This window comes from Anarhichas minor, unplaced genomic scaffold (genome assembly GCF_050575085.1).
Source record: "Anarhichas minor isolate MPS153535 unplaced genomic scaffold, ASM5057508v1 ptg000011l, whole genome shotgun sequence".
In the NCBI taxonomy this organism is placed as follows: domain Eukaryota; kingdom Metazoa; phylum Chordata; class Actinopteri; order Perciformes; family Anarhichadidae; genus Anarhichas; species Anarhichas minor.
In genome coordinates this window covers 8,799,178-8,824,279 of record NW_027466457.1, presented here as the reverse complement: position 1 = coordinate 8,824,279, position 25,102 = coordinate 8,799,178, and the positions used below count along the sequence as shown (strand labels likewise).

The following is a 25,102-nucleotide window of genomic DNA, read 5'->3' as shown; positions in this document are numbered from 1 at the left end:
AAATATAAGTTGTCAAATTGAGGAAATTGCACATTGAAATATTGTGACATTTCTATTTGAAAATAAGTGAAATTCAAACAGTTGTTGAAATTAATTCAATAACAGAATTTTTTCTATCCAACATTCACCTGATTTCTGCAATAAATGTAGCTTTTATCCTCATTGTAGTGTAGTTCATCACACTTTCATGATAAAGCTATATGTGCACTGCTCAGTTACAGCTCTGGTTATTAAGTCAGATAGCAATATTCTGATACCACTGATGTGCGTACTAGGTTACACTCTCTTTTAATGTTAATTCTGGGTAAAATCATTAAAATGATCCTTCGTACATTATGATCATCGTTTGTCACGAGCGTGTTGGCCGCTGGGTGGCGGGCAAGGCGCACGAGAGCAAAACGTGTCGGTGCAGGCGCAGCTGAGTGACACATGTAGCAGCAACAGTTCAACTCTTCTGTGCCGGCGGCGGAGAGCACCGAGCCCAGGAAGAGGAGCCCAGACAAGTTCATGTCTTCTAATCTGGAAGTCAACAAAATGTTTCATGTTTCCTCTGCGAGCGGAGAAAGTTTCTGAAGGTTCACTGAGCTTCTTCTGAGACATGGCAGCCTCTGAACTTTACGCTAAGGTAGGCATATGGACTCATTTATCGTTGTGCAGCACATTTAACGCGTTTCTTGAGCTAAGGTTCTGCTAGTTTATCTGTCAGGAATGGTGGTTTACTCGTGTCAGTCACACAGATGTTTACAGAACAGTTAACTCTTTAACATCTTATTAATATATTGCTTTTTTTCTATCTGCCTGCCACTTAAAATACCTCGTATCAATCCACGTTACACGCATGACTGCTGTCTGCTGACTTCAAGTTAACGTTAGCTACTCTGCTCACTTTCCTGAGCTACATGTCACTGCTGTTTTGTTGTAGTTTTGCAAAAGACTGGGTGACTGTGAAGTGGTTGAATGGCTCTGACCCGGTTTCCCCCCTTTGTGTCCATCAGTATGCCCGTGTATGGCTGCCAGATGCAGGAGAAGTGTGGAAGTCAGCAGAGCTCACCAAAGATTACAGTCCTGGCGACCTGAAGCTGACTCTGCAGCTGGAGGATGGCACGGTAAGACGAGGCAAATGCCACAAACTCACATAGTAATAGTCACGTGCACTGAGGCGGAAATGGGTGTGTGACGTTCTGTCAGAGAGCCATGAACATATTTCTCTGCAAGAACACTGGCAATGGAGCCTCGTGAATCTGGGTGTGCTGTGGTGATCAGTAAATGCACATACAGTAGATTCCCAAGACACCTTGAGCCTCTGTATGCAACTATGCAACGTGTTCAATGCAAGAAGCCTTTTTCACCCTGCGCTGTTCCTACCTGCAGTTGTGATGTCGAGTTTGGGCATGCACTTCAGGTATGGAAATAAGGCTAAGTGTTATCTTGAGTGAACACGAATAAGCCAAGCACAGTGGTTGCTAGTTAGCTTTAACATGAAGAAGGACAGATGGTAATGTTTTATTGCTTAACCATCTATTTTTACTTAATTTGAGTGTGTTGTCCTGACAGTTTTTGCAGGTTTTATTGTAAGCAACTTACTTTTTTTTAGCCTCATACTGTGGGTACTCATGGCTAACGTCTTGTGTCTTTTATAGGAGGTGGAACACCAAATAGACCCCCGAACCAACAACCTGCCACCGCTAAGAAACCCGAACATCCTGGTAGGGGAGAATGACCTCACAGCTCTCAGCTACCTCCACGAGCCTGCAGTGCTACACAACCTCAAAGTGCGCTTTATCGACTCCAAGTCGATTTACACATACTGTGGTAATAAGCTTCATCTTCTTTGACTCACACTATCACTGTCACGGTAGACTTTGGAGCCCTGCTCACTGAACGCTCTTGAGATAATCTACAGTACATCATGCTGATTATTGTGGTGCAGGCCGCTCTTAATGGAACACCCATTAAATGTATTAAATGTTCATTGGTTTCATAACATACGTTTACGCTGAGTCTAACAGATTGTGGTGTTTAGGGATTGTCCTGGTCGCCATCAACCCTTACGAGAGCCTTCCCATCTATGAAGCGGACATCATCAACGCCTACAGTGGACAGAACATGGGAGACATGGACCCCCATATCTTTGCAGTAGCAGAAGAAGCGTACAAACAGATGGCCAGGTTTTGGAACCTCCAAATATATTCCATTGTACATTTGAAAGCAAATTAAAGTCTACTTATGATGATACTCTAAATAGCTTTTAGCTGATATTTGGTCTGTATGTCGTCCCATCCTTTGAGACAGAGATGAAAGGAACCAGTCCCTCATTGTGAGCGGGGAGTCGGGAGCTGGCAAAACCGTCTCTGCTAAGTATGCTATGCGTTACTTTGCCACAGTCAGCTGCTCCTCTAGTGAGGCCAGTGTTGAGGAGAGAGTCCTGGCCTCCAACCCCATCATGGAGGTAACACTAACTCTGCAGGGGAATAAGACAAAATTATAAACTGACAAAAGTTACTGAGAACCTTTTTGTGCGTTTCCTCTAGGCTCTTGGGAATGCCAAGACGACAAGGAATGACAACAGCAGTCGCTTTGGGAAGTACATTGAGATTGGGTTTAACAAGAAGCATTGTATAATCGGGGCCAACATGAGAACCTACTTGCTGGAAAAGTCTAGAGTTGTGTTTCAGGTAAATGTCATTGGTTTGATTCCATGTGACTGTAAATGTGGCCGTCCCCATCTCTGTTTCTTATGTGCATCTCCTTGCAGTTAATTGATTTAAGACACTATCATGAACATGTAACATGTGTAAATCTCAGCAACATCATAACAAACAACATTAGCATCACTCAGTTCAGCCCGCCTGGCTTTTTGCTCAGAAAGACGGCAACAAATTTGGTTTTGTAAAGAAACTGTGAACTATTTTCAAGAGAGAATTTGATGGCATCAGTTGAAGCCTGGGTTTAGCAATGTGCTTACAGTTTATGCATGCATCTTTAGGTGAAAGAGCTGTCGATTTCACCGAACATGCTTCACGCAGTACTCGTGTTATTTACGTGGCTCCCATTTCACATCTCTTTGCACTACTTTTAGGCCGACGACGAAAGGAACTACCACATATTCTACCAGCTGTGTGCCTCTTCACATTTACCAGAGTTCAAAGCCTTCAAGTTAGGTATGACCAAAATATCAGATGTCATTTTAACAAGCTTTACAAAAAAAAAAAAAAAACGATCTATCCGGTCTATTTAGTACAATATTTGATATGATTAATGTTTGAAGGTTGCGCAGATGACTTCCACTTTACTAACCAGGGTCAGAGCCCCGTCATAGAAGGAGTGGATGATGCCAAAGAGATGTGCAACACCAGGAGGGCTTTCTCAATGTTAGGTCAGTGATGATTGCATTTCAACAAGGTTTGCTTTTACATCATGTTGAATGGACAATACTCTACATATGTTTTTTTTTATTTGGATTTCCTTACGTGATCGAGTACTTACTGTTTTCATTGTAGGAATCAGTGAAAGTGATCAAATGGCCATTTACCAAATTCTGGCAGCTATTCTTCATCTTAGCAATGTGGAGGTGAAAGATCAGTCGGCAGACAGGAGCAGCATCTTGGTAAACACGCATTACCTGCTGAACACGGCATAAGAACATTTTGCCGAGCATACCTGGTTGATTTTATGTGGTACCCGTATACGATCATTATTGTTGATGTATTTCCAGCCAGACAGTGTCCATCTGATGGTGTTTTGTGAGTTGATGGGTGTGCCCTATGAAGACATGGCCCACTGGTTATGTCACAGGAAACTCCAGACGACCACAGAAACCTACGTCAAGTCCGTCTCCAAAATGAATGCGGTCAATGGCCGAGATGCCCTCGCCAAACACGTCTACGCCAGACTCTTCAGCTGGATCGTGTGCGGTATTAACAATGCCTTGAAGTCTGCAGCAAAGCAACGCTCCTTCATCGGTGTGCTCGACATTTACGGGTATGTGTTCATCTCCAGGTTTGTGATTTGTTTTCCATTTATGTTCCCTAGATGACCAGACATGTTTTAATTTAAACGTGTGTTATTCCTTTAGGTTTGAAACATTTGATGTCAACAGCTTTGAACAGTTTTGCATCAATTATGCCAACGAGAAGCTTCAACAACAGTTCAACCTGGTATGGGTCTTTTCTTGCTCAACTTGTTAATTGTTTTTAAATCAAAACGTTCGAGTTAATCATTTCCAGCTGTCGCTCCCTCTAGCATGTCTTCAAACTGGAGCAAGAGGAGTACATGAAGGAGGAGATCCCGTGGACATTGATCGACTTTGACGACAACCAGCCGTGCATTGATCTGATCGAGGCCAAGCTGGGAGTTCTGGACCTTCTGGATGAAGAGTGCAAAGTAAAATGCCAGTTTCATTTTTTTTTTTTCTTCTCTTCAGCAAGTTTCCACTGGAGGAGTCTCCACCGTGTTATGTTTGGAGCTTATGAGTAAGGCCATGACTAAATGATGTGTCAGCTCTTCCTGTTTCCATAGATGCCCAAAGGCTCTGATGACACATGGGCCCAGAAACTGTACAACACCCTCCTGAAGCAGAATGCTCACTTTGATAAACCCAGGATGTCAAATAGAGCTTTCATCATCCACCACTTTGCAGACAAGGTAAAGCACGGTTGCATGTCCCGTGCTGAGGTGGCATTATGTCTCAGTGGTTGGATGGATGACTCATGTTTATCTAATCTGAGAGTACCAAGGGAGTCAAGTGTGGAATTCTAATTACTTTGTATGCAAAGTCAGAATTATATGTCTTCACCGCTAATGTTTGATTCTATTCATTAGAGCAGTACTAATCGGTCCACTTCCAACTTTGAATGGTGATTATGCCCGTTCGTTTTTTGGTGAAAGAACACTGTGTGAGCTGATCCTTTGTGCCTAGGTGGAGTACCAGTGTCAAGGTTTCCTGGAAAAAAACAAGGACACAGTCAACGAGGAGCAGATAAATGTGCTGAAAAAGAGCAAGGTGAAATGGTTTATGAGTAGTTAGTTGTATTGCCACTGCCTAGTTCTTCTCAAATAGTGAGTGTTTGGAGCTCACAGGGATTCTATATCAACACGAAATATATTTTGTGTTGTAAGTCCCTTGGCACACAGCCTAGAATTGTCCAACCACAACTATTGGAGGAAACACACCAACATTTGAATCTCAGATTGAAAACACTGCCATCTGCTGTTCAATGATGACTTTGTGTTTTTCCTCTCTGATCTCTGAAAATTATCTTTTAAGGTTGATTGGCTGCTGAAGCTGTTTGAGGACGATGAGAAGGCAACAAGTTCTAGGAACAAGCATAAGCCTACTGTCACTGGAAGGGCTGGTCAGACTCAGCGGGATAACAAGAAGACTGTCGGACTTCAGGTGAGAGCACAAAGAGCAGGCGACGGGACATTTGGGGGGTGTGGGAAAATGCATTATTGAAATGTATCTTGTGGAAAAGTTATGGAAAATTATATTTAATTTATTGGTTTCCTCAGCTGGTCAGAATTAATTGCCTTAAAGTAAATGAATATCCTCCAAAACATTTATGATTGGATCCTTTCTAAGTGAATCTATCAAAATCTGATATCGGATATTTAAACTGAATGTTCAAGCACTTTTAATTTACAATGTATGTATTTTCATACTTATCAAGGATTTATGGTTGTCTTTACTCAGTTTCGTCAGTCTCTACATTTGCTGATGGAAACACTAAATGCTACAACTCCTCACTACGTGCGTTGCATCAAGCCAAATGACGACAAGTCTCCATTCATGTGAGGATAATTTCACTCTTCCACTTTTTTATGATTATCTGCAACAAGCACAGATGAAAGAGAAGTACACACGTTTTTGTTACCGGTGTTTTTAATGTTCTTTACCTTTTTTATAAAGCATGGATCCTGTGAGGGCAGTGCAGCAGCTTCGGGCATGTGGCATCCTCGAAACGATCCGGATCTCAGCAGCAGGCTTCCCATCTAGGTAGCATATCAACATCAGTATCTGGTACTGCACAGAGCCATGGGCAGTTTATGTGTTTATAACACACAGACCTGTACAAATAATCCATCTGACTTGTCTTATTAACACGAATATTGCAGATGGACCTATCAGGAATTCTTTCGCCGCTATCGGGTCCTCATGAAGCAAAAGGATGTGCTTCATGACAGAAAACAAACCTGCAAAAATCTCCTAGAAAAACTTGTAAAGGTGTGTCTGAATCGTATAAAAGCTTTCCCATAATATCAGTAACAACTTATTACATTTGCTAATATACGTATATTCTGTTTGTTTCTTAGGACCAGGATAAGTATCAGTTTGGCAAAAACAAGATCTTCTTCAGGGCCGGTCAGGTGGCTTACCTGGAGAAGCTGCGTTCTGACAAGCTGCGAATGGCTTGTGTCCGCATCCAGAAGACGATCCGCTGCTGGCTGGCCCGCAAGAAGTACCTGAGGATGAGGGACTCTGCTGTCACCATCCAGAGACATGTACGGGGTCACCAGGCACGCTGGTGAGTGGAGACGTTAAAAAAACAACAGAAGAAGAAGAGGATATATTACATTTCTGACATGTGTTTTTTTCTTTCAGCTATGTTAAGTTTCTGCGAAGAACCAGAGCCGCTGTTCTCATTCAGCGGAATGTGCGTATGTGGCTGACCAGGACGCGCTACCAGCAGCAGCGCTCTGCAGCTATCACCATTCAGTGCTTCTTGAGGGCCTACATGGCTAGAAAGCAGTACTATAAGGTAACGCCATGCTTGAAGAATTAGATATGTTATAATTTAACACTTGTAAGGTGTCCTTTTAAATTTTACTGACAGACTTCCAGCAGGCAATATCAACATCAGCCTTGATTTGAGCTTTTTGAGTTTGTTTCTGGAGCTTGAAAGGGTTTTAAAGCCCAGAGAGAAACGTGATGGTTGAATATTACATTAACCAAACTGGATTTAGTAGGTGCCACCGAGAAAACAGGAATCAGTGCCTCATGAATATAATACGGAAAAGCTCCCCGCCCAAAGGAAGCCCAGATGTGACGGGTTCCGTTAGTAACATTGTTCAGGCAGTGAAGCCATGGAGCAGCAGATTGTTCTGCACTTCCTAAACTTTGATCGCTATGTAGGACTCTAAGCGATTAAGTCATGAATAGAGACTGACAATATTCACACTGACCTTGTTGACCTCATTTACACTTTAATATTAAATGTTGTATTGAATTCATACAGAGTTTCAACAGCTTGGGTCCATTTACTTCCTGTCAGCTGAAGCGACTAAGGAATAAATATTTGTATAAGTTTCTTGCACTGCAACAAGAAATATGTTTTATTTATTTATTATTATTATTTTATGTAGAAAACTGTATACCATCAAAGATTATTGTCATTATCATTTCACTTATAAACTTGACATTAAATATTTGTTGCTTTTTTTTTTCGCAGTTGTTATTTGAGGAAAAAGCTGTTGTCATCCAGAAATGGGTCAGAGGCTGGCGGGCCAGACGGCGTTACAAACGCACCATGGCAGCCATCGTCCTGCTGCAGAGCTGTGTGCGCCGCATGAAGGCAAAGAAGGAACTAAAGAAGCTGAAAGTGGAGGCTCGCTCTGTGGAGGGTATCAAGAAGCTCAACATTGGCATGGAGAACAAGATTATGCAGTTGCAGCACAAGATAAATGATCAGGTGAGTACTGCGTGAGTCTAGGAATGTAGTTTGTTTGTGTTAGTTGGTGGTTCACTCTGAAATCAACCAAAACAAAGCTGATTGAAAACATTGGGTCATTGGGAGTTGTCGTATCACATGCACAGCGTGTGTGTGTTTCTCCCCCTGCAGCATAAAGACAACAGAGAGCTCAGTGAGAGGCTGAATGTTATGGAGAAGACCCAGACTACAGAGAGAGAGAAACGGAACAGAGAGATCGAGAACCTACGTAGATCCGAGCAGGAGGCCCGGGCCAAGGCAGTGACGCTTCCCTCACTGCTGGAGCAGCTCTCCTTCCTCCAGCACGAGCTGGAAAACACCCGCAGAGAGAAGGGAGACCTGGAGGAGCAGGGAAAGGTCTACAAGGAGCAGACACAGCAGGTCGGCCTACTTCATCTGCATTTATCCAACTTGACTGCTGGGCAACTTCTCTACAATTTCAGCGCTCTTGTTTGTAACTATCTGGATGATAATGGGTAGGATTTGGTATGCGTGTGCTTTTGTGTTGCTGAGCGCCTCGCTGAGCGCCCTAAACGCCTCGAGTTTAACTAAATTGATCTCGGAGCAGAACGCCCAACGTCATTAGCTTTTTTCTCATTGTGGTGACTTTTGTTGGATACCCGGAGCGATGTGACGTCACCAACTGTAGTTACAAAGATCAGAACACAAAACATCTGGCCTGGAGGCAAATGAGTTCAATACTTGAAATTTCAGGGAAGTTGTTTTCCCTGTACTATTAACTGTTAGGTAGCGTACAGTTCGTGGTTTGTGTTAAGCTAACACTAGCGCTCGTTCAGTGGTTGCCTAGCTAAATAAAATAAACCACTCTCTCTGATCAGATTGCATGATCTTGCCTCCTCTGACGATCAGGTGGTAGAAGACCTTAATATGAAGAACAGCTTGCTGAACAGCGAGAAAGATGAACTGAACAAACAAATCCTGGAACAAGCAGATCAGCTAACAGGTACTGAGCGCTTCACTTCAAACCCACACTGTCCTTAAGTAATGGCTGCATTTAGAATAAAGGAACAAATGAAACTGTTTTGTTTCAGATATCAAAACCAACGTTGAGGATGCAAAACAGCTGGAGAGGGACTTAACTGAAGAGCGCTCGCGCTACCAAAGTCTGCTGAGTGAACATCTGCATCTGGAGGAGCGGCACAGAGACGTGAAGGAAGAGATGAATCTCAGCATTGTAAGGAATACTTCGAGTTCAGTAGTTCATGTAAACATTTTTACATACTGACGATATCTTACAGCTTATTCCATCAATAATATGTTTTTTTCACACAAACAGAGTACAATCAAATCTGGTCACGAGAGGACAGACCCCAACTACAGCAGCAACTCATCTGAGTTCAGTCAGAGCTTAGGCTCTAATGAGGGGGACGACGGCTCCATACAAACAAAGGTAATGTCAAAAACTACACAATAGTGCAGTGTGGTGCATCAGAAATGCCTAAAATGTGTGTATATATATATATATATATATATATATATATATATATATATAGCAGCCCAAAATGTATCTTGTTGCGTATGAAATGCTCACCCCCTGTACGCTAAAGCATTTGTATTTCCTATAAAGGAATTGCAGCTGTGGTGTGCACACAGTGAGTTACAACACATTAATTGTGGGAAAACTAGTTTCATGTTCAAAAGGCAGCTTTGCTGACATGACGGTGACTATATTAGTGATAAATGATCACTGTGAATAATTTAGATCACAAGTGGCTACAAACACTGGACACTCACTTCTTGGAGCAGCTGTGGTATAATCGTATTAGTGCAGCATTCTACTTAGTTAGTGAAGAGATTCTATCACCCAATGCTTGCTCTGTTTTGTTAGAATCTGACGCAGGCGACGGTGGACCTGCAGGTCCTACTGAAGCTCCAAAGAAGAGTAAAGGAACTGGAGCAGGACAGACAGTCGCTAAGTCAGCAGCTGGATAACAGAGAGGAAGCCCAACAAGAAAAGGCAAAAGTATGGATGGGAATTTATGGCGAAATTAGTTATGTTTTGGTTAATATTTGCTGTTGAATGGTTGGTTTTTACACTATGTAACTGTATCTTTCAAAAAAGGAGGTGGAGGAGCAGCGGACTGTTGGCAGAGCAGAACTGGACTTAGAAACACTGAAGGTATGACTTTATCAGCTACATGTTTGACTTTGTGAGATCTCTACAAAAAGGAGTCGCCATATTAATATTCCTTAAAACAGTTACAAGAACTGTACGGCGAATAGAAACAAAAACAATTTGTAGATGTTTGACTTGTTTGTGTTTCTCTAAATGTCTTAGCGGCAAGAACTGGAGTCCGACAACAAGAAGTTGAAGCAGGATCTGAATGAGCTGAGAAAGTCTCTGACCAATGAGGATAGCGAGTTGGCGCCTCCTATCCCGGGCTCTCTACCCTACAACATCCTGCTGGAACAACTCGGTTCTTCCAATGATGAACTGGAGATGCGAAAAGAGGAAGTGATGCTCCTCCGGTCACACATGGTCCGCCAAGAGGCTCTTAAACATAAGGTGAGAAAGTAAATTATGTTCTTGCATTTGTTTCTAGATATATTTGCATTCCTATATATAATTAATCACATATGAACTGACTTCTAGGACTCTCTGCTCGGGGAAGGTGTGAGTTTAGATCTGAGTGACATTCCTACGTTTCAAGATCTTGACAGGTAAGAGCATGTGGCTCAGTTTAAATTCATCAGCTGGTCCATTAAGTGTTGCTTACTTTCTCTGATGCTGTTTCTCAGGTCCACTGACATCCATACACTCAATGAAGATGGAGAGCTGTGGCTGGCTTATGAAGGCTTGAAAGAGACCAATAGGTAACGAAATAATATTCTGTAATTGGTTCCATTCGTGCGTGACCATATCAACTTGAATACTATACGTCCGTCCTCCAGAATTCTGGAGTGCCAGATGCAGGAGCAGAAACGTGCTCACCATGAGGACAACAGGAAGCTGCTCGAGGAGGCGAACAAGTTTAAGGGTGAAAAGGAGCAACAGCAGAAGCTGCTGGCCCAGAGCCTCCTCCTGCCTGAAGATGCCCGTATCGACGCGAGCCTGAAGCACGAGATCACACGGCTCACCAATGAGAACCTGGTGAGTCTGCTCACTGCCTTTCCCCAGTTATTATGTCATTCCATCCACGGTGCAGATCTGTTTTTATGATTTAAGAGTTTCTAAGGGACAAAAATAATTCTCGCCATGTTGCTATTTACAGATGTTTTACAGTTTTTAAAATGAACACTTTTATACTATATGAAAGTTTGGTTTGCCTTCGCACTAATCTTGTATGTTTACATGATTTCAGGATCTCACGGAGCATCAAGAGCAACAAGACGAAACTATGCGCAAGTTGAAAAAGCAACTTAAACTTTACATTAAAAAAGTGGGAGATTTGGAAGGTAACCACATGGCATTGAGTGTGTTCACACGGTACATTTTCTAGATGACATTAGTACAGCGTTTATCCTGTGATTTCTTATGTTATGCGTCTCTGTTGTATTCAGCGAGTGTTCAGCAAAAGAATAAAGCCCCTGTGACGACTGCTCCCGTCAGAGCGGTGAACATCACCCGCAAGGACAAAGAGTACCGGGGCATGCTGGAGTACAGGGAGGGCGACGAGACCCGCTTGGTTAAGAAACTGGTCGTAGGTATGTCAACCCTATTGTGCTCAAGCAAATCATTTTCTGAACTGTTTTTTAGAATTGCATCCAAATGCTTTTCGTAGATCAAGGACACATTTATTTGTGGCTTTTTTTTAAATGCTGTAATCTTCTCAGATCTGAAGCCTCGTGGTGTGGCAGTCAGCTTCATTCCTGGGCTTCCTGCTTACATCATCTTCATGTGCGTACGGTATGCAGACAATGTGAACGATGATCAGAGAGTCAGCACTCTGCTCAATTCTACCATCAGCAGCATCAAGGGGGTCATCAAGGTTTGTGTAACTTTGTGTAAAACAAAATAAATGACGGATGCTTTTATTTTGAATTCATTTTCTGTTTCTAGAGGAGAGGAAAGGATTTTGAAGTGGTGTCTTTCTGGCTGGCCAACACATGCAGATTAATGCAATGTCTGAAGCAGTACAGTGGAGATGAGGTAAGCTTGAGAAGGCTTTGATACAAGAATCATGTTTACGTCCCGTAATTAACCCTGGATGTCTGTAAAACCTCTATTTACTGCAGGCCTTCGCAACGCACAACACTGCCAAGCAGAACGAGCACTGCCTAGCCAACTTTGAACTGTCTGAGTACCAGCAGGTTTTTGGTGATCTGGCCATCCAAATTTACCGCCAGCTCATCAAATGCATGGAGGACATCCTGCAGCCCCTGATTGGTGAGAAGAAAGAATCTCACCACACATAGTTAACAATGTCTTCTTCTCCCGACTGTAACGAAACCACATGAAATGTATTTGTCCTCAATTTTTACCGGGTTTTTTTGTGTAGTGGCGAGCATGCTGGAGCACGAGACAATCCAGGGGGTTTTGGGGTCCAAACCGACAGGCCTGAGGAAGAGAAGCAGCAGTTTGTCGGAGCAGGCTGTTACAGTGGAAGTCCTGCTGCAGCAACTTGGCGTCTTCCACACCACCATGAGTCAGCACGGGATGGACTTGGACCTCATTAAACAGCTTGTCAAGCAGCAGTTTTACATCATCTGTGCGGTCACACTCAACCACCTGCTGCTGCGGAAGGACATGTGCTCCTGGAGTAAAGGCCTGCAGATCAGGTACTGTCATCAGTACTGTCATCAGCCAGTTATTGTACTTCATGCAGTGAGAGTAGAGGGGCAGAAGAGTGTGGACTGAGGTGTGTTACATAGTGCATACATCAAGCAAGCTGTCTCAGGCAGTATCTCAGAGTCTTAACATTTTATACTGACAGAAAAAAACCACACTACTCAGATAATATTTTAAATATATAAGGTGAATAAAAACATCATGCACGGGGAACATGTTTAGTGTTTTTGTTCCATTAAGCACAAAATAACTCGTACAAGCAGCCCTTTCTTATTCACCATGAGCCTTACTCTGGCGTCACAGAACAGGTTGGACCTTGCTCGACGGTACTTTTGGTTCAGTCTGAATTGTTTGTCTAATGCCTCCGGCTTCAGGTACAATGTATATCAGTTGGAGGAGTGGCTGGCGGAGAGGGAGCTGGCAGACTGCGGTGCCACGGAGACTCTGGAGCCTCTCGTACAGGCTGCACAGCTCCTACAGATCAAGAAGAAGACCGAGGCGGACGCCCAAGTTATTGGCACCATGTGCTCCGCCCTCACCACAACACAGGTATCAATCAGTAAAGGTTCGGCTTTCTTCATCGGCAGACATGGTATGCTGCGAGTGCGTTGATCATGTGTGTTTCTCTTTGCAGATTGTAAAAGTGTTGACCTTGTACACCCCAGTGATTGAGTTTGAAGAGCGAGTGCCGACCACTTTCATCACAACTATTACAGTGAGTAGAGGTTTGCATTAGGGCTGTTTTATACTCAGTCGTGTGTCTAGTAAGGCTATTGTAACATGTTTTTTTTTCTTTACATTTTAGAACCTTTTGAAGGACAGGGTTGAGTCAACCACATTGATGATGGACACTAAGAAGATCTTTTCCATCACCCTCCCCTTCACACCCTCCTCTGTGGCCCTGGAGAGCATCCAGATCCCTGCTAGCCTCAATCTGGGCTTCCTCGCCCGCATCTAGACCAGAGACCTGTGACCCTTTAACCAGAGTCAACACACTGAGTGACCAAAGATTCTGCAATGTTGTCACTATCACTTGTTATTGCAGCACTGCATGTAAACAATGTTTACATCTATGTATTAACTTTACAGCACTACATAGCCAAAGACTAATAACTGTATAAATGATGAATTTCTAAAGTTTTTAAAGGCCATCTGTTGCCCCCCCTCTAATGTATTGCTAATACAGGTTTTGATAGTATTTAGTGAATTCACGTGTATATTTTTTCCTAATATAATACCTGAATTCCAATAAGGAAAGCTGACAGAACTGCAAGTGACAAGTTTCTGATTATTGGGATATATGAAACCTGGTAACTATGAATTTGTTAGTTTTCACAAAATGAGCTATTATGTGCATCTGATTTAAATGTTTAAATTGTCTCATTGTGAAATCCTGTTTTATTTCTCTAACTTTTTATTTCTCTAACTACTAATACCAGGTGATGGTATTTATGTCCGTACATTAGAAGGAACAGAAAATAATTCAAGTATGTTTTTAACCGGTCTTAATGTTGTCGGTCATATTAAAGGGTGGCTTTTCTGTAAGATGGGTTGAAGTGCTACACAGAGTTTCACATCCTCACGAGGTGTTGCACATCTGTTATCTCAAGCGCAGTGTTTTCAAAGTGGAACCACCAGTGAGTCCCTAAGAATTGGTATTTAGCAGGAGATATCCTTCATGAAGGAAATATATTTAAACACGGAAGTGCACTCTGAGCCTCATCTAATTGGGAGAAGAGCTGTAGAATCCTCGCCATGGAAGAGGTTGGGGATCTAGGATGTAGAAATATGCATGTAACTGATGTATCTAACCTCTGCCTTCAGTCTATAATAACATCTGGGCCGTACATGCTCACCATGTTAGCTCTTTTCCTTCCATGTTCAGTATTGCTCTGTGTTTCCAAATGCTTAACATATAAAAATACATAAAAAGTTAATAACTGATTAATCTCCTGTGCTCACCAGGAAGGTGATGGTGTGTTTCCTTCTAAAAGTCTCGGGCATTCACACTTCTTTTCCAAGTGCAGTGATATTGTGAAATATTTACTTTAACATATTTCGTTTTAACGAGCTGTGGTGAAGCACTGGCTGAAATGCCTTCCCGCATGGTGAGGTCTGTATCCGGTTTATTTGTTGTCAGAATCCTTGATCAAACGAGCACACCCACTCTGTCAAGCCGCTGTCACGAGACGGGAGGGCGGAGTCAACCGGGCAAAGTCCGCAGCAGGTGAGCGTCAAGACTACCAGGAAGACGCGAGACACACCTGTGACATGAGTGACGAGGCTTTAAGAATAAAAGCGGCAGGCTTGTCACTATAGATGGGATTTTTTTTTTTTTACAGCACTAGTTTCGAATATTTTGGGTGGTGACCCCTCAAAATTCAGCAATGTCTATCTGTGACTTCACATCATAGTTTTGACTGAGAATGTCTTTCTCAGAATGTTTAAATTAAAGAGTTTTAATCTTTCTCCTGTTTTATTTCCTCAGATATTGTCAATTAAAAGTAATGAATATACAGTATTCCATTTGAAGTACATGCACATGAAATTGAAGCACACAATAACCTGTAAGACTGACCCTTGAGTGAACATTTCAACAACTAATTCATACAATGGTTCGTTTTTTTCAACTTCAGAGATTTTTAATTAATTCAGTGAGTATTATTTTGAAAATTACAACCGGTAAAGCGATGTGATTGTGTCTGTCTTGATGCTGGTGATACTGGCATAGTTGAGGGGAAGGAAGAAACTCGTTGGTAACCTGAAAAGTACAGTGATACAAAAGCTGAAAATACTAACAAGAGAAAACAATAATGCATAAACATGGCGTTATTGGAACTGTACACCGAGGTAAGAGAAAAGCGACATGTTTTTTATTTCAATAGAGATAAACCTTTATGTTGTTTTACTGAAACATATGGAAACTTTCTCAAGGCTCAGTCAATTTGTAGAGATGTAGAGGAGGCTGGACTTCTAGTCTAAATGCTCAACTGTTTACTCTTACTCATCTTTTTAAATGTTAATCTTTATGACTTAATATAAATATGAACTGTAACGACTTGCTGTTGAATAGGATATTAATTATAGTTTAATTAATAAACTATAATTAAATCATGGTTTATTAAGTAGATGTTCACACAGGGAATTGTGTTACATTTACAGTGTTGTATGTTTGAACTAGGCTATAGATAAATTGTTAAATGGTTATGTTGACACCACTGAAATCTTCTCCCTTTAGTACAACAGAGTGTGGATACCAGATGCAGAACATGTGTGGAAATCAGCCGAGATTATGAGAGACTTTAATTTGGGGGAGAATGTTCTTGAATTGCTTCTTGAAGATGGCACTGTGAGTAAAACGTGAAATAATAAAACCTTCACATGCAGCTGCAATGGATTTATGATCTTGAGAAGTAACAGCTGACTGTCTCTTTTACACAACCTGTCACTGTACAGGAGCACCACCTCCCTGTTGACCCGTCAAAACCACAACTCCCTCCACTTCGCAACCCGGACATCTTGGTGGGGGAGAACGACCTCACCGCTCTCAGCTACCTGCACGAACCTGCAGTCCTGCATAATCTTAAAGTGCGATTTGTGGAGTCCAGAATCATCTACACCTACTGTGGTACTGTTGAAACAAAACCATTGACTGTCAAACTGTAGCCTATCTTACCTCTGAATTGTAGTTTGTTGGTGCTCTTGTCTCAGCCTGTGCTGTTTCCTCAATTTGCAGGTATTATACTGGTGGCTGTAAATCCATACAAACAGGTTCACGTCTATGGAGATGCAATCATTCATGCCTACTCAGGCCAGAACATGGGAGACATGGACCCTCATATATTTGCAGTAGCAGAGGAGGCTTACAAACAGATGGCCAGGTAAGTAAAAGACAAAATTATCACATAAAGTACAATATACAGTCAACTTATAACTGTACACTTTCTCTCAGAAACCACAAGAACCAGTCTATCATCGTCAGTGGGGAATCTGGAGCTGGGAAAACAGTGTCTGCTCGATACGCCATGAGGTACTTTGCTGTTGTGAGCAAATCTGGAAGTAAGACTCACGTTGAAGACAAAGTCCTGGCATCCAACCCGATAACAGAGGTATGATTTGACTGGACCAGGAGCTCTGTACTCACAGGGCAACACATCGCCGCTCTCTCCACTAAACTGACAAAATGGTCAATGTTTCAGTACTGTGACAACATTAAACCAATATAAAGCATGCAGTGCATTAATTAAGACAACTTATATCTGTATGATAACTTAAAAAGAGATCTGATGAACTGAGGGGATTTTCTCTCAGGCAATAGGAAACGCAAAGACCACCAGGAACGACAACAGCAGCCGTTTCGGGAAATACACAGAGATCAGCTTTGACAGGAGGTACCGGATCATCGGAGCGAACATGAGGACCTATCTCTTAGAGAAATCTAGAGTCGTCTTTCAGGTAGTGTATGAGATGAAGGTGTTGTGTTCTTTCTTTCTTTTAATATCTGATACATAACAATGATACCCTTGTTTTATTCAGGCAGACAATGAGCGAAACTATCACATATTCTACCAGATGTGTTCCTGCGCTCACCTGCCAGAGTTCAAGAATCTAAGACTGTGTGAGTGTTTCTACTGAGGGTTTATTGAGCAGGTTTGAGACGGAGCAGCGCCTGTTCTTCATCTGATTCACTTAGAACACACATCTAAGTCTTGCAATCATTCATATGTTTGTTATTGTATTGTAATACTGCCTGGTTCTATATTCCTGTCATCTGTAGTGAGTGCAGATAAGTTCCGGTACACCTGCATGGGCAGTGATATCAGCATTGAAGGTGTAGACGACAAGAAAGACATGGAGGAGACTCGAAAGACCTTCTCGCTATTGGGTAAAAAAAATAAAACCACCTCATCTGTCAGACTGTAACTTGCTTTTAGTGTGACGTTTACGTTACCGTCCTCTCTCTTCCTCTCCAGGGTTGAAGGAGGACTTTCAGTCAGATGTGTTCAAAGTTTTGGCTGCCATTTTGCATTTGGGAAATGTCAAAATCAGAAACTCTGGAGATGGGAAATCATCAGTTCCTGTGAGTCTCACCTCTCCCAGCCTAAATGGCTTTTTGTCCGCTCGGTTAGATCTTGAAACATTAACCTGGTTCAACACACAACTTGATTTGCATATCTTCCAGCCCGGTGACCCACACCTGGCGGTCCTCTGTGAGTTGCTGAGTGTGAGTGCAGAAGAGTTGGCGCGTTGGCTGTGCCACCGGAGGATCGTTCTGGTGGCTGAGACGGTTGTGAAGCCGGTGCCCGAGGAGCGGGCTGTAAATGCCAGAGATGCCCTAGCCAAGCAGATCTATGCCCATCTGTTTGACTGCATTATTAAGAGGATAAATACTGCACTGCAGGTTCCAGGACAGCAGCACGCTTTCATTGGTGTGCTGGACATCTATGGGTATTGCAGATACAGCAATGATTTGTTTCAGCTGCTTGATGTTTCTGGTCTCTAATGAGGCCATCTGTGATGTGATCCTTGTTTCCTTTGTCCTCAGCTTTGAAACGTTTGACATCAACAGCTTTGAACAGTTTTGTATCAACTATGCAAATGAGAAGCTTCAACAGCAGTTTAACTTGGTATGCTTCACCATATTCCTAAATCATTGTAAAACACTGCATACAAACCTTTGTCAGCCCAGGGGGTTATTCTGTTGTCTTATTTTCAATCAGCACGTGTTCAAGCTGGAGCAAGAGGAGTACATGAGAGAGGACATACCATGGACGTTGATAGATTTCTATGACAACCAGCCGGTCATTGACCTGATTGAAGCAAAGATGGGGATCCTGGACTTGCTTGATGAAGAATGTTTGGTAATTGAATGGATGCGTTGTGGATTTTTACAGTGAGAAATGTCCACTTTTGCTGTGCCTCCGATACATATATGTCTTTTTACTTTACAGTTTCCTCAGGGAACTGATCAAAGCTGGCTGCAAAAGCTGTTCAACTACCTCGATGACAATCCTCTGTTTGAGAAGCCGAGGTTATCAAATGAGGCATTTGTTATTCAACACTTTGCAGACAAGGTGCAGTCTGGTGACCTTTAGAAACCCATTTCCTGCATAATGTCACACAAATGTTACTCATACTATTATTCACGATTAATGCTTTTGGATTCCTGACAGATACCTGTTTTAAACTATGAGTCTTTTTCCATTAACAGGTGGAATATCAATGTACGGGTTTTCTTGAAAAGAACAGAGACGCTCTATATGAAGAATTGGTTGACATTATCAGAGTCAGTAAGGTAATCAAAGGCCCTGTTTTATTTTGACTTATTTTTTTCAATAAATCATATTGGTTAAAAATAACAAAGTTAACAAATCAAAGTGTCTGCATCATTAAAGCCAATCCATGCAGCTTTGTTTTTTTCTAATTTAACACATTTCTCCTACTTGCAATTGTTGTCAGTTTCCTTTTCTGGCCAACTTTTTCCGAGAGGAGAAGCAAAGCTCTGTGACCAGTAAAGGTGTCAAAGTGAGACCTGCCAGACCTGTACTGAAACCAACCAATAAACAGTTGAGAACCTCAGTGGGAGATAAGGTGAACATGTTTGCTTACTGTCGCTGCTCACTGGAGATTAAACTCCCAGTTTCCACAATATGTTGTATTTACCAATGAATATAGAATACAACAGAGTTGTATTTTTGTTGTATTTTTATCCTTTCTCATTAACTTTGTGGTTGACTTTAGTTCTGCAGCTCCCTTTCTTTACTGATGGAAACACTGAATGCTACCACCCCTCACTATGTGCGCTGCATCAAGCCCAATGATGAAAAGCTCCCGTTTGAGTGAGTGCTGGTGAAACTGTGACAGGAATCAATCTGTATTGGCCTCCATCATTTGTGCATGTTTGTGTCTGTGGTTTAAGCGAGTGTTTCCTTGTTTGTTTTTAGGTATGACTCCAGGAGGGTGGTGCAGCAGTTGCGAGCGTGTGGAGTCCTTGAAACTATTCGTATCAGTGCACAGAGCTATCCGTCCAGGTGATTCTCTATTACACCGTCTATATAAGCCCCCAAAAAAATCTCCATATGCTCATGTTGTACTGGTTCACATGTTTTTTGTTAACAGGTGGACATACAATGAGTTTTATGGCCGATACAGTATCCTGATGTCACATCAGGAGGCGGACCTCAATGACAAGAAACAGACCTGCAAGAACGTGTTGCAGAGGTTGATTCAGGTTAGCCGCCTCTTTAATTGCCTTTTGATACATCATTGTCATGCATTATTTGTGCATAACTTCCGCCTCATGGCTTGATCTTCAGGACCCCAATCAGTACAAGTTTGGTCGGACAAAGATCTTCTTCCGAGCTGGTCAGGTAGCTTATCTCGAGAAGCTGCGTCTGGACCGCCTGAGAGGAGCCTGCGTGACCATCCAGAAGCACGTCCGCGGGTGGAGCCAGAGGAGGAAGTACCTGCGCATGAGAGAGGCAGCCATCATCCTCCAACAGTACATCCGTGGAAAGAGGACAATCCGGTTAGAGGCATTCACTTGCAGTTTTGTTGTCCTCTGTTGTATCTGCCAGGGTTCTGACATGTGCGCTCCCTCTTGTTCTGCAGTAAAACAGTGACTGCTGCAGCACTGAAGCAGGGCTGGGCAGCACTGGTGATCCAGAGATACTGGAGAGGTTACCGCATGACACAGATCTTCCAGGTAGTCCGCCTGGCTTCCATCACCATCCAGGCCTTCACGCGAGGTTGGATTGCCCGTAAACGGTACAAGAAGGTCTGTGAAGTTGATTAATTAGTCATTTGTATCATTTAGTATGATGAAATTACAAGTTGTAACCACATGTTATTCATGCTCTGCTGTTTCTTTATTAATTCATTCTCAGATGGTGGAGGAGCAGAAAGCCGTCATTCTACAGAAGTATGCCAGAGCATGGCTGGCACGGCGGCGTTTTCAAACCGTGCGTCGGCTGGTGCTCAATGTTCAGCTCTCCTTCCGGGTTCAGAAGCTCAGAAAGAAGGTTGAAGAGCAGGTAAATATGCATTGAAGGTTACTTCAGCTGTGGCTTTTATGTAGAGGACGTCACTAAATCCCTGTATCCCTACAGAACAAAGAGAACCGTGGATTGATGGAAAGACTGTCAGGCTTGGCCAACTCCCACTCTCACACCGTGGGCAGGCTTCAGGGTCTGGAGGCACAGCTGGAAAAATCCACCAGCCAGAAGGCGTCTGTGGAGGCCAGAGAGAAGAAAGCAAAAGAAGATGCAAGTCTGGTCAGTCTTGAAGTTAATGCTAAAAATCAGTTGTTACAGATTGTTTGTGTCTTCTGTTTGCTTATGAAGCAGACTGTATGAGCCCTTTAAAAAACACAATTTTATTCTTGCTCCAGACAACTGCACAGCTTCGGAAGGAAATAGATGCACTAAACCTTGAAAAGCAGAACTTGGGGAACAGGTTTGAAGCTTCCACCAAAGAGGCCAAAGGTAATAGGAGGCAGGATTTCTGTGTATGCTACTCTTATTGGAATTTGCACCAAATTTGTGACCGGTTTTACACTCTTACAGAGAGCTTTGATCAAATAAAGAGGAACCTCCTGGAAGACAAAGAGTATGAAACAAGGTTTAGAAAGTAAGTAATGGAAATATACAGTCTACTTCCTTTAGAGCATGGAGCAAATATTTGTTTAGCAAAAGCAAATTTTGACTTGTTTATTCAGTCAGTTGATGAGATGCTTTTTGGCAGAATTGCAGAGAACAACACTGCGATCCAGAGACAGGACCATGAGAAGGAGGTGGAAACTCTGAAAGAGGAGATTAAGAGATTGAAAGAAGAGAGAGCCAGTCTGCAGAGGAAGATCGAGAAGGAGGGCCAGGTGAACTCTGACCTCCAGGAACAGGTCATCCAGCTCACCAAACACGTCAAGGTTATTCCCGAGCTCCGCAGAGATCTCAACAACATGCAAAACCAGAGGAATAACATGGACCGAAAGATGAAGCAACAGTCAGAACAAGCGAGAGGTACACGCTTTTACTTATACCTTCAGTTATGAAAATGATACGTTATAGATAAATAAAGACAATATTGTGCTGACGATACCTGAATATCTTTCTGCAGCTAAAATGAAAGATATTACGAGACAACTTCTTGGTGGTGTTGTTGAGGAGGAGGTTCTTTTGGGGTAACTCAAATATGTTAAGCGTTTCTCTCACATTGTTGTTCCATATCTCATTTAGTCATTTAATCTCACACATTGTTTCTCTGAAGGCAAACTCCAGACGACTCGGAGAAGATTTATGAAGTTGAAGATTTGCTGGCAGCCTTTGATGGCCTACAGAAAGCGACCAGGTGTCTATTTCTACTGACAACCATAACACTCCCTTCACTTAATGCCATTGTTATTAAGTCGTTTACTCTTGATCCTGTTTAACACGGTTCCACCTTTGACGGCAGAATAGTAGAAAACCGCCAGAAGGAGCAGAGGGAAAGCTACGAGACACAAGTGGAGGGCTTGAACTTGAAGGCGGACCACCTTCAAAATGAGAACAGCAAGTTGCAAAACCTGTTCCACGAGAAAAGTAATCTCAACGAGAATATTCGCCAAGAAGTGTCCAGGCTCAGCAGCGAGAACTCGGTACGTTATTGCATTCTTGGTCCCATATTTCATTCCTTTGGATCGATGAGGTGCAGAACCTTCCGTCATTTGTCTTATTTCATGTGATCCACAGGTTATACCGGAGCTCAAGATGCAGGCTTCAGAGCTGCAGAGACAAAAACAAGAATTGGAGGCCCAAGTCGAGGTGCAGGGCAGAGAACTAGCAGGTTAGTCTGTTTTTCCTCAACTATTTCACCATGAAGCTCTTTTGCAGATTAGAATCTGACCTGTTACTTTGTTGTTGTTTTTTGTTTGTTCGTGTCATCCAAAAGAAAAAACTGAGGAGGTCACAAACATTCTTCAAAAGAAGATTAAAGAAGAGAGCTCCCAACGCAGGTAAAACACCCGGACTGGAGTCTGTTTCTTGATTAATGAAGTGATGGTCATTTCTGAGTCGGCCTGATTTTTGTTGCTTTTAAGGCACTTTGAGGAAAAAGCTGAAGAGCTGGACGAGTTGAAGGGGGAGCTTCAGGGCAGAGTTGAGGAGCTGGAAGACGAGAATGATCATTTGAAGAGACAGATGCTGATGGAGAGCGAAGCTAAGAACAAACTGAGACAGGAGACTTCACGGTTAACTGCTGAGAATATGGTGTGTGTGTGTGTGTGTGTGTGTGTGTGTGTGTGTGTGGAGATATAGAGGGTTACAGTACGATTGTGTGCATATACGTCTTGTCTGTGAAAGACAGAAACAAATTGTGCTTTTCTTTCAGGACTTTGAAGAGCAGCTCGACCAGAAAGACAGAATAATAAAGAAACTCCAGAATCACATAAAGAGCCTCGAAACATCCCAGAAAGGTATAGTGCTGTGGTTTGTACACACACAATATAAGATGAATCCACCTGTTCTGTGTTCATCACTTTAACGTGTCTCTCACACAGCCAAGCAAACGCCTGCATCTGCCATTCCCAAAGATTACCTTGGCATGTTGGAGTACACGAGAGAAGATGAATCCAGGCTTGTTCAAAACATCATTCTGGGTATTCTTCTTCATTCATTTTGTGACTTTGTGTGTATGCTAGAGGAAGCATCTGCGGTCCTCTGGATTTTGAGCAGGAATAAATTGTAATTAAACTTGCTATATTGTACTCACAGACCTAAAGCCCAAAGGTGTGGTGGTCAATGTGATCCCCGGTCTGCCATCTTACATCCTGTTCATGTGCATCCGCCATGCTGACTACTTGAACGATGAAGTCAAACTCAAGTCTCTTATGACTGCGATCATCGGTGCTGTCAAAAAGGTCACCATGGTGAGGTTGATTATCATTCTAGTAGCCTTTATCTCAACTGATTTGCTAAATAAATAATAGTATCATGATATAAGTAATAGTAAAATTCCAAAAGCTATTACTCATGTCCATATTTCAGATTAGGTAGCCTGAATGTTGGCAGCAGTGTAGTTTACTTTCATTATCTTACTTTTTGATATTAAATGTCACATCAATGAAGAATTAGAATTACAACCATTTGGTTGCTGAAAAGAAATGAAAGCAAGATGACTTTCTTTTTTCAGAGTCACCACAAAGACTTTGAGTTGCTGTCATTCTGGCTCTCCAACACGTATCAGCTGCTCAACTGTCTGAAACAGTACAGCGGGGAGGAGGTCTGTATTTACTGCATTTACCCTGGTGGCACTATTATTGTTTTTGTTGAAAATATCATATACATAACAGGCATATTTTGACATTCTCTTGTCTCTTTGTTGCGTTCTGTTACAAAAGGAGTTCCTGAAACAAAATACTCCTCGACAGAAAAAGAACTGCCTGCAGAATTTTGATTTGTCTGAACACAGACAGATTCTCAGCGACCTGGCCATTCAAATCTACCATCAGTTTGTCTCCGTCATGGAAAAGACCCTATCTCCTGCAATTGGTATTTTATCATCATCATTATCACATGCAGATTTTGATAGTGCTCATCCTTTATAAGCCACCTTAACTCTGCTGCTTGGCTTTCTCGCCCGACAGTGCCAGGTTTGTTGGAGCACGAGAGCTTACAGGGGATTTCTAGCATGAAGCCGACGGGCTTCAGGAAGCGCTCCAACAGCATCTACGAGGACTCAGAGACACACACCATCTCCTCCATCGTTCAGCAGCTCAGTGTCTTCCACTCCACCATGAGCCAGCATGGCATGGAGCACGGACTCATCAACCAGGCAGTCAAGCAAATGTTCTTCCTAGTTGGCGCGACCACCCTCAACAACATCATGCTCCGCAAAGATATGTGTTCCTGCAGAAAGGGAATGCAGATCAGGTCTGTGGTTGGTTTAATGAGAATAAAGACGATTTCTTTACGCAGACAAAAATGAGTTCATAGCTTTTGTTTGTTTAGGTGTAACATCAGTTACCTGGAGGAATGGCTGAAGGAGAAGGAACTGCAAAGCTCTAATGCTATAAATACTCTGAGGCCGTTGTCTCAGGCCGCCTGGCTACTGCAAGTCAACAAGTCCACTGACGACGACGCCAAGGAGATCACGGAGAAATGCACTGAGCTCAACCCCGTTCAGGTACTTGATGCATGCCACACATGCTGTATTTTTAATATTGGAACAATCCAGCTTAACACTGAAACAAAACTTGCAGATTGTCAAGATTTTGAACTCCTACACTCCCATTGATGATTTTGAGAAAAGGGTGACGTCGTCATTTGTTCGCAAAGTTCAGGTGAACTTGATTGTTTGTTTTTCTAATTTGAATGTAACACACTTTTCTAATTTAAAGTCATGAAATCACCTGCCAAATGTACTTGCACTTGACTAAATATGCCAAGTTTCTCCTTGTTGCAGTCATTACTACAAGATCGTGACGGGTCCAGCTCACAGCTGATGCTGGACTCAGACTATCGTTTCCAGGTCACGTTCCCTTTCTGCCCGTCCTCGCAGGCTCTGGAGCTGCTGCAGGTCCCGAGCAGCCTTCACCTGGGCTTCCTAACCAGGATCTGACACAGCCAGCCTTCAACCTCTCACTCTTCATGACTGATTCATAGTCCGGCGACTT

General features: G+C 42.6%; 2 protein-coding genes across 2 annotated transcripts; both read left to right on the top strand.

Annotated features, from left to right (window-relative positions):
- Positions 1-457: 457 nt before the first annotated feature.
- On the top strand, positions 458-13,836 carry LOC142947581 (unconventional myosin-Va-like). The gene is made up of 40 exons (XM_076089249.1): positions 458-625; positions 996-1,106; positions 1,641-1,812; positions 2,024-2,168; positions 2,293-2,449; positions 2,532-2,675; positions 3,080-3,161; positions 3,269-3,376; positions 3,501-3,607; positions 3,716-3,981; positions 4,076-4,157; positions 4,243-4,383; positions 4,519-4,644; positions 4,919-5,002; positions 5,267-5,395; positions 5,693-5,790; positions 5,909-5,995; positions 6,115-6,223; positions 6,313-6,524; positions 6,602-6,758; positions 7,449-7,688; positions 7,839-8,087; positions 8,577-8,670; positions 8,759-8,901; positions 9,004-9,117; positions 9,556-9,690; positions 9,790-9,846; positions 10,006-10,233; positions 10,321-10,388; positions 10,467-10,541; positions 10,620-10,818; positions 11,030-11,123; positions 11,229-11,372; positions 11,502-11,656; positions 11,728-11,817; positions 11,904-12,054; positions 12,167-12,446; positions 12,831-13,005; positions 13,091-13,171; positions 13,262-13,836. The coding sequence occupies exons 1-40, from the start codon at positions 599-601 to the stop codon at positions 13,412-13,414; spliced, it is 5,469 nt and encodes a 1,822-aa protein (XP_075945364.1). The 5' UTR covers positions 458-598; the 3' UTR covers positions 13,415-13,836.
- A 1,443-nt stretch (positions 13,837-15,279) lies between these two features.
- Positions 15,280-25,047, top strand: myo5c (myosin VC). The gene is made up of 40 exons (XM_076089932.1): positions 15,280-15,306; positions 15,695-15,805; positions 15,913-16,084; positions 16,193-16,337; positions 16,409-16,565; positions 16,768-16,911; positions 16,993-17,074; positions 17,234-17,341; positions 17,430-17,536; positions 17,639-17,904; positions 18,002-18,083; positions 18,177-18,317; positions 18,408-18,530; positions 18,668-18,751; positions 18,916-19,047; positions 19,198-19,295; positions 19,401-19,487; positions 19,576-19,687; positions 19,773-19,984; positions 20,068-20,233; positions 20,343-20,489; positions 20,565-20,729; positions 20,846-20,939; positions 21,021-21,084; positions 21,199-21,473; positions 21,571-21,634; positions 21,721-21,801; positions 21,907-22,087; positions 22,182-22,275; positions 22,381-22,444; positions 22,529-22,697; positions 22,819-22,903; positions 22,988-23,086; positions 23,202-23,356; positions 23,620-23,709; positions 23,828-23,978; positions 24,074-24,359; positions 24,438-24,612; positions 24,689-24,769; positions 24,892-25,047. Exons 1-40 carry the CDS (start codon positions 15,280-15,282, stop codon positions 25,045-25,047), a joined length of 5,232 nt encoding a protein of 1,743 aa, XP_075946047.1.
- Positions 25,048-25,102: the final 55 nt, after the last annotated feature.